This window comes from Stegostoma tigrinum, chromosome 9 (genome assembly GCF_030684315.1).
Source record: "Stegostoma tigrinum isolate sSteTig4 chromosome 9, sSteTig4.hap1, whole genome shotgun sequence".
NCBI classification, from domain to species: Eukaryota; Metazoa; Chordata; class Chondrichthyes; order Orectolobiformes; family Stegostomatidae; genus Stegostoma; species Stegostoma tigrinum.
Window position 1 is genome coordinate 90,471,560 of NC_081362.1, and position 14,658 is coordinate 90,486,217.

General features: G+C 46.4%; 1 protein-coding gene across 2 annotated transcripts in view; it reads left to right on the forward strand.

Moving 5' to 3' along the window:
- The window catches only part of heca (hdc homolog, cell cycle regulator), a 54,101-nt gene that overhangs the window by 23,985 nt on the left and 15,458 nt on the right, over window positions 1–14,658 (forward strand). The window contains exons 3-4 of one of the 2 annotated variants that reach the window (XM_048535917.2): window positions 4,515–4,669; window positions 8,784–8,957. In XM_048535917.2, coding sequence (XP_048391874.1) covers window positions 4,515–4,669; window positions 8,784–8,948 — 320 coding nt within the window. In that variant the 3' untranslated portion in view covers window positions 8,949–8,957. Of the gene's footprint in view, window positions 1–4,514; window positions 4,670–8,783; window positions 8,958–14,658 lie in introns of those variants that run through there. The other variant, XM_048535918.2, reaches the window with a different exon arrangement.

The window sequence follows — 14,658 nt, forward strand, 5'->3', positions numbered from 1 at the left end:
GAGGAATATTTGACAAGCTTCCATCAGTTAGCTGTTGTTAAAATACAGAAGGCTGCACCCCCTTACTAACTAAACTAAGTACTAACAGCTAATTGCCTCCATTCTAACCTTTACAACAGCTTCACCCTTTCTTTCCTTTCAGTACGAAGTTCTACCTGTATGTGAGTCCATCTCCACATTAATGCGGTTGACTTTTAACAGCCTGTGTCCTGGAAAGCCGCAGGGGCAAATCAGATGGGCACCTCTTAAGAAAGCAGATTAAAGCTTGCCATGTTCACTGGCATTAAAAGCAACCAGGTTATTTGAATGCAAAAGTGAAGCATTTTATGACGCTAGCCAATATTTAGCCCTGAGGTAATTCCTAGTTTATCCCTTCTTACAGTAGAGATACCCAACAGCTCCTGACAGCCCTTACAATCCCTGCCATTACTGCACACAAGCAAGAGCCAAGTTTGTTACATGCTGGTATTGTTTCCCAGTTGGCTTATTGTGATGCCTGGTTTGCAGTCATTCTGTCAGTGTGGAGCGGGAGGGGCTGGGGCTAGCTGCTAAGCTGAGTGGGGCCCCTGCCAACGGATTTCTGAGTGACAACGGGCCGACTCAGCGATCCACAGCCCCAAGCTGTGAATCTTTCCCTTTCTCGGTTTAATTTGCTGGGCAGATTTGCATTTTGCTCTGACCCTCCCTTCCGCTGAGGGACTCGTGTAGGAAGTAGCGTGTACGTCATCTAGGTTGGACTGCAGAGTGTTGACGGCTTTGCAAGCGCCTCTCTGTTCCTGCTTTGTGTTAAACAGCCCTTTAACTGTGCCAGTGTTTCTGAGGCAGGACCACTGTGCTACCAGTCTCGCCACACCAGCATTTGTGATTCAGAGGAGCTGAAGTGTCTAAAATTGGGCTAGTTCAAGGGTTCTACATGCGATATATGATGTTTCTTTTGTTTTTTTTTAAACTTGCTTCCATCCATCCACCCTTCCCTATACCTTTCTGTCTCTTGTCTACTTTCTCTCTCTTCCGCTGTACTCTCACTTTTGTCCCAGTGGACAGTGAAGAGATTTTGCTGTTTTGCCTCGCCAGAGCTAGAGAGAGGATTTAATTTATTGGTTGGGGGGGGTGGGAGGTTGTGGAGTGGGAGCGTTGTGCACCTCAAAGTGCTCGACCATCACTGACTGTAATGTAGGAAACCCATGCCTGTTTTTACCCCACTATTTTCTTGCCATCAGTACGCTGTTATTGAGGAATGGTCTGCAGACACAAGGAAACTGAGGCCCTGATAATTCCCCTGCTTCTGCTGGGTATAATTCCCAAGCAGTGGCAATATCTAGCACCTCTGCTGCTGATTCCAAGGACGTACGCAGTTTGTTACGGTTGTATTGTGCTTGTAGCAGGATGTGTGGCTGTAGAGATGGAGACACAGGATATGGGGAGGGAGCAGAGGTAAAGTTGGGAGGGGTTTGGGGAGGATGAGAACTTGGTGGGGGAGGTTTCCTGAGAGAAGTTTCTTTAAAAAGAAACATGTGGTGTTGAACATTTCCATCCTGCATTCATGAGGGCCAGTGGCAAGAATGCCAGTTTAAGGGGAACACCAGCATTTGTACTGTATGGGTTGAGAGTGCTGCTTGGTACAGGCCATGAACAATGCACCAGTTAACTATGAATGACAGTTAACTGCTAGGCTGTGTTTAAATTTTAAATTAGGCGGGTTGACTCTGATCAGCGTAGCTCCAAGAAAGGAACCAGAGAGTGGCTGCTACCTATATTGTTGAGTTGTGACAGGTATAGAGCATACACATGTTCTATCTGTTGCTAAAGAGCTTGGCCCTGTGTATTAATGTATGTAGTCTGTAGTACATATGTGCGCCACAATGTGAGCCTGACTGACCATCCTAAATCCGTTGTCAACATAATTATTCAAACTTTGGAAAGCACTTGCTGGATAATCCCAATTGTGGAACCATTATCTGATTTTGGGTATCATGTTGCGGGTTTTGCTAGCATGAGCTGGATGGATACACTATGTACCTTGCTTGTTGCTACCCAACCAGGCTTTATTAGCAAAACTGGCAGCACAGTGTCCAACATTAAATTGAATTCTGCAAGTAGACAGCATTTGCTAGATAATCCCGAGTATGTGATGGATAATGCTGGCAACCAATCTAGGAGTGTTAGTTGGTCTTGCAGTATGGTGCAGTTCTCCCAACCAGAATCTACTCAGGGTGCTGTTCTTTACAGTAGAAAGATCACGTACATGCACGGTCCCTGTTTCAACTCACAACATGGACGTCAGTCACAGGTTCAACAGTTGAGGTATGTCCTAGAGACATCTGAGTCACCCCAACTGGCTTAAAATTTAAGCAAGGCCTGACAGTTATCGGTAACTGGGAGATTCTCCGTGACAAAGCTTCTACTAATCATAGCCCACTTGCCACCCAATTGGTTTTCAGACATAATTTGACATTCTTGTGTATTGTCCTGATGCATGCAAGATCAGAGGAAAGATCCCTGATTCTCCAAACCGGTATCACAGAATTATTACTGCACAGAAGGAGGCCAATCAGCCCATCATGTCCTCTCTAGAGATATCAAATGGGAAATGGTAAAGTGTAGGTCTTGCCAATGGTGTATTGCTGTCAACGTTTAAAACAGATTAGAAAAATGCAGCAAGTAAATTACTTCTTGGAAAATCGCTTGAGAATGATGTGTAAAGTGTTGCTATGGTTGTCCAGGAAATTTTTTATTAATTGGCACCATTGGACCAAGAATATGCCAATTGATCAGATATTCTGGATAATCAAGAGGCCCACATAATCAATGTAAAAACACACGCTAAGTAATAGAAATGTAATGCAGTAGGTATACACATCACTGATATACTCTATTTACAGTATAAGTCACTCAAATAATAATGCAACTTTGCCTTAAAAAGAACTTAACAGCAGAGCGCCTTCTCACTTGCATCCTCAACTGACTACTCTGAGATTGCGATAGTGTGGTAAACATTGCAGTATTTGAAGTATGTAATTTTTGTCAATTCATAAGGTGCTGGTAAATACAAAGCTTGTTGCACTTACAGATTTAACTGTGTTTTCTTCTCATTTTTGGCAAGTTTACTTTCAACTATAGCACTGGAAGAAATTAATTGGTGCTTTACTTTTAGCAAACATCTGTTAATATTTGAAAGGATAACCGATATAATTTTAATAGTTTAAATGGGTGCACTTTTTAAAAAATAACATTTGCATCCTCCGTCTGTACCCTCTGTCTGTGTGTGGGCTAATCACTGTGTGCCTGTCTCCAGCCTTCTCACTGTGATGCTGCGTATTCTTCCGTTCCAGATAATGGGCTAACTTGGCATTGAAAACCTTGACTGACTTGGATCCCAGCACATGCTCAAACTCTACATTCTTGACCCTGACTGCTCACTGTTTCTCTGTGTTGCTTTTCCTCCTGTTTGCCGGTTACTTCAAATCTACTCCCTCTTGGTCTCAATCCTTTCACAAGCAGGAACAGGTTTTCCCTCTGTGCCTGGACACCCCGCCCCACCATCAGTTTGAAACAGCGCAGTGCTGCTGTCACTTCCTTACTGCCTGAAATGACCTCAGACCAGGAAATTCCCACTTCCCGAGCCTGGGGAACATAATTAGACAAAGCACTGACGCTGTTACAGCTCCTTCCCACTCTCAGCCCTCTGCACCCTGAGGAAAGTGCTGATTTCAGTCAGTTCAGCTTTGGCTTTCAGAGTTTTGGTCAACTTCCTGTTCATATTTAATGTTTATAATCATTGGGAGCTGATGTATCGAGTGTGGGTTGGTGGGGTGGGGGGCGGGGGGGGGAGTGGGGGTGAGTTGTACAGATCAGATGCCAGTCTGCACACAGCTTTGTGTGGCAGACTGAAATGCTGATTGAGAAAGAAGGACTTGCATTTTTATAGCACCTTTTGAAACCTCAAAATCTTCCAAAGTGACTTTTAAACTGTAGTCACTGTTACTAGAAGCCTAGATGAGTAATCCAGAAACCCAGCTGGAAGTTTGAATCCCACCACGGCAAGCGGAGAAATTTGAACTCAGTGGAAATATTTTTGGAATGGAAATCCAGCCTGGTGGTGGCTATATAAGCTCGGCCAATTATCTTTAAGATTCTACCTGGTCCTGAGCAGTTCTGAGGAAGGGTCACTCGACCCGAAACGTTAGATGTAATTTCCCTCCACAGGTGCTGCCAGACCTGCTGAGCTTTTCCAGCAATCTCTGTTTGTGCACCTGTTTCACCAATGGCCTTTAGGCAAGGAAATCTGCCAACCTTATCTGGCCTGACCTATATGTAACTCCAGACCCATAGCAATGTTACTATTCTCTGGGTAATTAGGGAATGAATATTAATTACCTGGCCTAGCTAGCAATGCCCACATCCTGTGAATGATTCAGATCAGTCAGAGCTATAACAAATAACAATGTCTGCGTTGTAACTTGTGTCACTAAAAATAGGACCTGATTCGAACTTTGCCCCTGGTCTGATTGCAGGAAGGCTCATGCATCTCTATGCCATTTGCGTGGACTGCCTCGAAGGGGTACATAAGATAATTTGCATCAAATGCAAGTCGCGATGGGATGGGAGTTGGCATCAGCTGGGCACCATGTACACTTACGACATCTTGGCTGCGTCTCCATGCTGTCAGGTGGGTTGCATGTCTGTCTCTCGTCTGCTCCTTTCTAAGTCAGTGCTGCTTGGTGATCTGCCTAGAGTTACAGCTTTTTGGCACCTGCATAGTTCATAGAATCCGTGCAGAGCGGAATACCTGGCCTATTGAGTCCGTCCTGCCCCTCTGAAGGGCGTCCTGCCCAGATGTATCCCACCCCTGTAACCCTGCATCTCGCGTGGCCAATCCATCTAACCTGCACAACTTTGTCAAGAAACACACAGATGCGGAGAGAATGTGCAAACTCCACACAGACAGTCGCCCGAGGCTGGAATCGAGCCAAGGTCCCTGACGCTGTGAAGCAGCGCCAACCGCTGAACCACCATGCCGCCCATAATCTCTTCCTGGCCTTAGGAAGGTGATGCCTTGTTTTCAAGGTGCAGTTCCTTGCTGGATCTGGGCAGCATCGCATCATTCATTGCCAAGGCAAGTGGTGTTGGCAGGTTGGTTGGCTGCTGCCAATCATGTTACAATCCAGCCCCACCCCTTCCACATGTACTGTCTAACGGGATTGGTCGTGATCGGGATCAGTACCCGGTTTTCCAGCTTGGCACTGGGATTCTTGTTCCCTGTTTGGGTGAGAGTTAGGTCGTAAGGAGGATGAGCAAACTGACTGTAACACCGTGGCACAGGGAGCCAATCAAGATGTTGAGGAGGGTGTAACGAAAGAAGAATGTGGTTGTAATTGTGGGTAGTATAGTCAGGGGGTAAGGACACTGTTCACTGTAGCTAGGATTGAGAGCCCCAAAGGCTGTGTTGTCTAGGTTCAGGATATCTCATCTGGGCTGCAGAGGAATTTGGAGCGGTAGGGCGAAGATCCATTTGCCGTGGCCCCCACAGGAACCAACAATAAAGGTAGAAAAGAGGAAAGAAGTTCTTCTGATGGAATATGAGCAGCTTTGGGCTAAATTAGAAAGCAGAACCGAACAGGCGGTAATCTGTGAGCCCTATGAGCTAATTGGCTCAGGGTCGACAAGATTGAAGACGGTGTGGAGGAAATGGGGTTTGAATTCATGGGATATTGGCACCAGTCCTGGGGAAGGAGGGAACTGTTCCACCTGAATCATGCTGGGATCCAGAGTCCTGGTGAATCACATAACGAGGGCTATGGATAGGGCTTTCAAGAAAAAGGTAATGGGGGGGGGGGGGTGGGGTTCAATTGCATGGCAAGTGGGGAAGGGCTAAGCAGAGATTATTAGAGATTCCAGAACCAGGAATAGGGCAGAAAGTATAACAAGTGTCAAGAATTTAACTTCAGGCACAGCAGATAAGGGGATAACAATGACAAAGTACGGTCATACCAGGACCGAGGCTGTTGTACGAAAATGCAGGCAGTATGGAACAAGGTGAGTGAGCTTGTAGCACAGATTGAAATTGGTGGGTTACGCTGTTGTGGGTATCCCAGAGACATGGCTGCAAGGGGATCAGGGCTGAGAATTAAGTATCCTTGGATACATCCCCTATCGAAAGGGCAGGCTGAGAAGTGATAAAGAATTGGTAGGCATAGAATCAATATGGGCGGAGTTGACGGTCTACAAAAGGGGGAAAAAGACCCTGATGGGAGTCATGTACAGCGCTCCTAGCAGTAGTCAGGAAGTAAATCAGTCAGGAGATAGAAAAGACACGGTTACAGTAATCATGGAGGGTTTCAGATGCAGGTGGAATGAAAAAATCGGGTTGATAGAGGATCTCAAGAAAAGGAATTTGTAGAGTGTCCACAGGATGTCTTTTTGGAGTAGCATGTGGTAGATCCCACTAAGGAATAGACAATTTCTGGATTTGGTGATGTGTCATGAGGCAGACTTGACCGGGGAGTTCAAGATGGAGGAACTCTTGGGCGGCAGTGACTGGGAAGATGGTGGAGCAGCAATGGCAGGAGTTTCTGGGAGAAATTAGCAGACGTTCATCCCAAGGAAGAAGAAACATAAAGGGGAGGATGAGGCAACCATAGCTGACAAGGGAAGTCGGGGACAACGTAAAAGCAAAAGTTAAAGCTTACACAGTGCTGAAGAACAGTGGGAAACCAGGTTGGGAAGCCTTTTAAAACCAGCAGACGATAAGTAAAAAAGCAGTCGGGGGCAAAGATGAAATATGAGAGTGCGAATGTAAGAGAAGATCTTACATTCAAAGGTCAGAGAGAGAAGCAAGAATGGGTGTTGGACCACTGGTAAATGAGGCTAGAGGTATAGTAATGGGGAACAAAGAAATGGTTGAGAACTGAATAGGTACTTTGCATCAGTTCTCACAATGGAAGACATCAGCAGCATACCACAACTTTGAGAGTCAGGGAGCAGAGGTGAGAGTAGTGGCCATCACTGAGGAGAAGATGCTGAGAAAGCAGAAAGCTCGTACATTATACTTTATAAATCACCTGGACCAGATGGACCACAACCCAGAGTTCTGAAGGGGATAGCTTAGGTGATTGTAGAGGCATTAGTAGTGATCTTTCAGGAATCAGTGGAAAGGTACCAGAAGATTAGAAAATGGCTAATGTGCGATCCTTGGGAGGCAGAAGACTGGAAATTATACTCTGGTTAGCCTCAATTGTTGGTAAGATTTTAGAAACCATTAATACAGATGAGATTGTAAGAAATGTGAGAATAAGATCTGCTGCAGCGAGCCCACAAAGAGCCGCCCTGTGTTAGTGCCATGAAGCTGCCATTGCAGGGTACTCGGGAGTGCGTGGTAAAATAAGGTGGAGTCAGCACGGCTTCGTCAAGTGGGGGGCATGCCTAACTAATCTGCTCAGAATTCTTTTGAGCAGGTAATGAACAAGTTAGACAAAGGACAGCCAGTGGACGTGATCGATTCAAATTTCCAAGAAGGCCTTCGACAAGGTGCCGCACAGGGTGCTGCTAAATAAGATAAGAGCCCATGGTGTTTGGGGCAAGGTACTGGCATAGGTAGAGGATTGGCTCACTTGGCAGAAGGTGGAGAGTGGAGACAAAGGGACCTTTTTCAGGATGGCAGCCAGTGTCTAGTGGAGTTCTGCAGGGGGTCTCTGTTGGGACCGTGACTATTCACGTTATACATTAATGATCTGGTCAGCCCACGTTCAGAAAATTGTGAAGAGTTTTGGGCCCCTTAGCTCAGGAAGGATTTACGGGTGTTGGAAGAGGTTCACAAGAATGATGCTGGTGATGAAGTGCTTGTCATTACTAGGTGTAATTGAGGAATCTGGCTCTATACTCAATGGGATTTAGAAGAATGAGGGGCGGATGTGATTGAAACTTAGAGAATACAGAGAGGCCTGGAAGAGAGTGGATGTGGAGAAGATGTTCCCACTAGTAGTAGGAGAGACTAAGACCTGAGGATACAGCCTCAGAGTGAAGGGGTGACCCTTTAGAACTGAGAGGAGGAGGAATTTCTTCAGCCAGAGGCTGGTGAATCTGTGGAACTCATCATCACAGGGGGCTGTGGAGGCCAAGTCATTGAGTGTGTTTAAGACAGGGATAGATAGGTTCTTAATGGGTAAGGGGATCAAGGGTTAAAGGGTGAAGGCAGCAGAATAGGGTTGAGAAACATATCAGCCATGATCCAATGGCAGAGCAGACTCAAGGACTGGATGACTTAATTCTACTCCTACATCTTACGTTCTAAAGCATTGAATATACAGCCATTTAAGCCCAGAAGGAGGCTGTTTGGCCCATTCAGTCTATGCTGTCATATGTAGAGAAATGCAGTCAGTCCCATTCCCAAGCTCTAATCCTGTAGCCTGTACAAGTCAATATCCCTGAAGAATTTATCCAATATCCCCTTAAAATCACTGCTAGGCTCGCTACACTTACTTCCAGCATCTTGTAAAGTTCAGGTGTCTTGAATGTATCTTTCAGCTCATTCTCGTCACTGTCAATCATTAAGTCCGTCCACTGTCCTTATGTTGCAACTCAAGTTGCTTGGTCGTGGGTTCACATCCTGCAGTTGGATTTGAGGTTAACACACCAGTATGACACCAAGGGAGTGCTGTGCTATTGGATACGTGTGTGTGTGTGTGTGTGTGTGTGTGTGTGTGTGTGTGATATATATACACTGAGAATAAATTGACTACTGTATTCTGACCTTCTCTTAAACAGATGTTGTTGCTCTGTTGCAGGCCAGACTCAACTGCAAACACTGTGGGAAGCCAGTTATCGATGTGCGAGTGGGAATGCAGTATTTCTCAGAGTACAGCAACGTCCAGCAATGCCCGCACTGTGGCAATCTGGACTACCACTTTGTAAAACCCTTTTCTTCGTTCAAAGTGTTGGAAGCTTATTGACAAATGCTTTCTTGTTTTTACTTTCTAGAGCAATTGGTATGTAGGGTGTAGTCATTTGTTTGGGTTGTTTGTCTGTAAGTTTTTATCCCGTGTTAGCCAGCAATTGGGCGGTGAGGAGTGGGGGCTGCGGTTTGGGAGGGAAGAGGGAGCAGAGGGAGGGTTACAGTAGACAGCAACTCCCCTGTGTGAAGGGGGAAAGATTCGGATATGACCACTGGTTTGGGTGTGACCCCTGCAGAGCGGTTAAGTGCACGTCCCGTTCCCACCTTTAGGCGCCCCAAAGAAATTCCCTGGGGCGTGACGGTTGAATGTATCCGCGCGCCAGGCTCGCGGCCTTTCCCCTTTCGGTTCACCGGATCGTTTCTTTGTCGATGTCGAGGTGTGGAATGCTTCACACTGTGTTCAGGAACCGAATGCGCTGGGAAAAACTCAGCGGGTTCCAGCGGCACCTGTGCTGAGGGAGAGAAATCAGAATTTCGGGGCCGGCGACCCTTTCTCAGAACCTTCCTGAGGCTCACACTGCGTTGGGTTAGGTGAGCGAGGAGCTGCCTGAGTTGGTTAAGTGCTCTAGGTGGAAAGGATAAGAGGGGTCCACTTTTACCCAACCATCACACACACACACACACCCCCCCCCCCCCCCCCCCACCACCACCCCAACCCAACCCATGACCTTTTCTGCAGGCTGGAGTATGGGAGATGACAGGCCCTCAGCCACCTCCTTAACGCACCGCTTTGAGGTGAACTCACTTGGCACAGACTGGGGGTCGAACTAGTACATCTGCCTCCTCCGCTTGTTGGACCCACTTGCTGAAGGGGAGAAAGGAAAGACTTGCAGTCACACAGCACCTCTCAGGACCCTCGGCCATCATAGAGCACTACTCAACCTAACTACCAGATTGCCCGCAGCGAGTTCCCACAAGCAGCATTGAGAGGGGTAAATATTGCCCAGGATATCAGTGGAAATTCCCTCACTGTTTTTCAAAGTAAGGATCTGGAATGCACCTCGGTTTTAACGAAAAAATGTTATGCCCGACAGGGCAGCAGTCCCTTAAGAATGTCACCAAGGTTTCAAGTTTAAGTTGAGTAGAGTTAGGGTGCAGACTGGGGGTTGAACCCACAACGTTCATACACTGGGTCAGAGTTGACAGCGAGGAGCAAGGACTTGGTAACTGGAACATTATTCTAATGTTGCAGTATGGATTATGCTTATCTCTTATTGCTTTACTGTAAGTAATGTGCCTAAATGGTCACTTGCAGTATTATTCTTAAACCAAGTGTTTATCTTTTAATTTCCGATGATGGCATTTCTGGCCAGCTCAGCATTTGATACACGTTCCTAATTGCCCTCGGACAGAGCAGCTTGCTTGGTCATTTCAGAGGGAAGTTAAGGGTAAACCCACATAACTCCAGCGTCACGTGCAAGGTGGCTGTAAAGGTGACTCATTTCCCTCCTTAAAGGTCATTAGTTAACAGGTAACATGAATATTGCTGAAATAAACATTGCATTTTGTCAAACTTTTTTACCTTGAGCTCATCAGGACAATTTGCAAGAATACCAATTCGGGGGAAAGCAAGCACATTGCATTTACCTCCCACTGTATAAATGTTCGTACACCCCTTAAATTGGGTATTCTTATAAAGTGTCCTGACGAGTGCAAGATTAAAAGTTCCGACAAAATGTATCTGTTTTCTGCAGCTGGAGGTAATGAAGCAGATGAACTTTTACAAGGCTCCAAGATAGTTTTGCAGTCACTGTTGCTGACATTACTTTTTTAATTCTCGCCTTTATTAATAGACTTTAACTCACACCTGCTGCTATGGTGGGATTTGAACCCTTGAATCCAGAATGTTGCCTAAGGCCTCTAGGTTACAAGTCCAGTAACATTACCATTATGCTACTACCTACCCCATGTGCTTGGTTGATCCGGTGTATTAAATCCCATTGAGGTCCTGTTTTATTTGCCCAATGCCCTGCTTCTCAGTCCGGGCTGTGCCACAGCACTAACTCCACTGATCACCAAAATAGTCGCTCTCTTCAAGCAAGTTTCCAAAACCTTTGTGAGCATTTAACTTTTAATCTTACATTAGGATGCAAATCTAGTTACTCGTGATGTGTTGTGGACCTTGAGATCAAACTACTGCCCTGTTTAAAACTGCTAGTTTCTTCCGAATCACTTCTGGTGCAACTGTGTGTGTGTGTGTGTGTGTGTGTGTGGTTGGCCCTTCAGCCCATTGAGCTTGCTCTGCTGTTCAGTGAGATCACAGATGATCTATTAATCCTCGGCTTCATTTCCCTGCCTTTTCCCCATGATACTTCATTCCCTTACTAATTAAACCGCTATCACAACCTTGAGTATAATTGATGACCTAGTCCCGCCAGCCCTCTGGGGTAGAGAATTCCACAGATTCTCTACTCTCTGTGAGAAGAAGTTCTTCTACTTCGGAAAAGTTAGGGTTTGTTCTCTTTTAGAGTTGCAAATGTGAAAGGAGAAATTTAGCTGATAGAGGCGTTGACAGCTGCGTTAGATATTGACTGGAGTAGCCAGGGACAAACCATTTCTCTGAACAGAAGGATTCGAAACTAGAGCGGACTTTGTAACTCAGGAGACTTGGTGAAGTATCATGATGAGATACAGAAACATAGAAAATAGGTGCAGGAATAGGCCATTTGTCCTTTTTGGAATGTTGGAACTTATGCTCCTTGTAGGACGGACTTGCTGTGAGTCAGAGGTCTGTGTAGGAGATATAGTCATGTCTGAGCTGGGGGCAGCACTGTGATTCACTGGTTAGCACAGATGTCTCACAGCACCAGGGACCTGCGTTCGATTCCATCTTGGGTGGCCATCTGTGTGGAGTTTGCACATTCTCCCCATATCTGCGTGGGTTTCCTCCCATAGTCCAAAGGTATGCAGGACAGATGGATTGCTTCCATGCTAAATTGCCCGTAGTGTTGTGCAAGTTAGGTGGGTTAGCCATGGTAAATGTGAGGTTACGGTGATAGGGAAGGTGGATGCAGGTCTGGGTGGCATACTGTTTGGAGGGTCAGCGTGGCAAAGATGGCCAAATGGCCTGCTTCATACTGTCAGGATTCTACGACAAGGGGAGCTAATGGGTTGTATGCGGTTACTTTGACGCTCTGAAACCCTGTGGTAGATCTGAGAGGAATTGTGCAAGCTTCCTGCGTCATCCTCTGGTTGTTTGTCCTCGTTGCACCACTTCAGTTTGTAAAGGGTGCTCTGTGTGAACTGTGTTGAGTCGAGTGGGACCAGAATGAAGGGGAAGCCAGGGCACCCTGCATGATTCGAGACTGTTGTCGGTCTGCGCCCTGAATGTGTTCCAATACCAGAGGTCAGCTGGACGATGACTGCTGCTTTGCATGGCCACGTTGGGGTTAACGCCAATGTGTATGTCTTGCATCTTAATTAAGGGGTTTACTCCCACCCTGAATTGCTGGGATGCAGGATGTTCACATCATCTGGACAGTTGGTTTTCATAGAATCCCTACAATGTAGAAACAGGCCCTTCGGCCCAACAAGTCCACACCAACCCTCGGAGCATCCCCCTATACGTTACAGGGTAATTTAGCATGGTCGATCCACCCTAGCCTGCACATCCTTGGACTGTGGGAGGAAACCCACACACAGTCACCAGAAGGAGGAATCAAACCCAGGTCCCTGGTGCTGTGAGGCAGCAGTGCTAGCCACTGAGCCACCATGCCACCTCAAAGCAGACACTGCCATGAAAGCATCCAGGCACAACACCAAGCATGCAACTTGTGGCTACAACCTGACACACCTGGTCAGGATGGGGATTGAACCTATGACCCTGGCATTATTTAGCACCATACTCTAACCAGCTGAGCTATCCATTCTGCAGACAGATAGCCCTATTCCCTGGGATGGGAATGTTGCTGCACCAGTTGCTTCACTGCCTGTGTCCAACCCCTCCCCACCCCCCCAAAAAAAATCATTGGTGTGCCATTTTCCCTTTAACAGCGGTCTTGTGTTCCTTAATCTAGGCCAGATTGCAGAAAGTCCAAATTCTTTATTTGAAAAGATAGTGTTATTTTTGCACCAGGGAAGGTTTGTGGGTCTGGCAGTGTCTTTGTGTGAATAGGTGTGCGAGTGCGTGCGTGTGAGAGAGGATACGGACACACGTTTCTAACAGTTTGAAGTTGAATGCCCATGGCTGGTGGAGATGCGCCTAGTGTGTGCTTCATGCCTCAGTGGAACTGCTTTATAACTGCACTTGTGAACAGTAAACGGTGATATCTGAGGGATGTGGGTACTGATCAAATGGTGTGAAAAGTTTATTGTTTGGGTTGCGCAAGCCATTGGTTAAGAGAACGTTTTTACCTTCAATAAATTATAATGAAGAAAACCGTTTTAACGAAGGTCTGTGTGTACTTTTGTCAAAACTTATTTCGGCAAAGAACAAATGTAACCCAACCGCGTAATATTTCACATTACAAGGTGAAACAAATTTCTGAAGAAGGGTTTAGGCCCGAAACATCAGCCTTCCTGCTCCTGTGATGCTGCTTGGCTTGCTAGGTTCATCCAGGTTGACACTTTCTCTCAGATTCTCCAGCATCTGCAGTTCCTACTATCCCCACATAATAATTCATTTTTTCATAGGATGTGGCGTCACTGGCTGGGTCAGCATTTACTGCCTGTCCCTAGTTGCCCCTTGAGGATGTGGGGGTGAGCTGCCTTCTTGAACCACTGCAGTCCACTTGCTGTGGGTTGACCCCAAATGCTCTTGGAGAAGGTATTGCAGGTTTTTGACCCAGCGACAGTGAAGGATCGGCGATATATTTCCAAGTCAGGATGGTGAGTGGCTTGGAGCGGAACTTGCAAGGAGGTGGTGTTCCCATATATCTGCTGCCCTTGTCGTTCTGGATGGAAGTGTTCATGGGTTTGGGGAGGTGCTAAGGAACCCTGGTGAGTGCCTACAGTGCATTTTGTGGATGGTACACACTGCTGCTATTGTCCATTTCTGGTGAAAGAAGACTGTTGAATGTGGTGTTTGGGGCGACGCTTATGTGACCTTTGTCTGGGATGTTGGAGGTTGCACCCATCCAGGCAAATGAAGAGAATTTTGACAGACTCCTGATTTGTGACTTATACATAATGGACAACCTCTGCAGAGTCAGGTGGTGAGTTAGTCAGCACAGAATTCCCAGCCTCTGACCTGCTCCTTATAGCCATTGTATCTAGTCCAGTTCAGTTTCTAGTCAACGGGAACACCCAGGATTTGGGGGATTCAGCCATGGGAACGCAGTTAAAGGCCAAAGAGAGATGATTGGGTTCTCTTGCCTGGCAATTGTGTGGAGCGAATGCTACTTGCCACTTGTCAGTCCAAACCTGGACATGGTCTAGACCTTGTTGCATTTGAACACTGACTGCTTCAGTATCTGAGGAGTCATGAATGGTGCTGAACATTGTATAATCATTGGCGAACATCCCCACTTCTTATGATGGAGGGAAGGTCATAGATGAAGCCGCTGAAGATGGTTGGGTTGAGGATACTATCTACTTCCTGCAGAGGAATATTACTGTTAAACTGCATGTAGCAGTTCTCATGTTGCACACACGATGATGGCAATGCCATGATTGGAAGTTGCTGCTGTAACTGCACCCTGGAAACACTTTTTTTTAAAAGAAAATTCGAGGGAACGCTGCTTCAGAGATGTCTTGGAGCTGACATCATT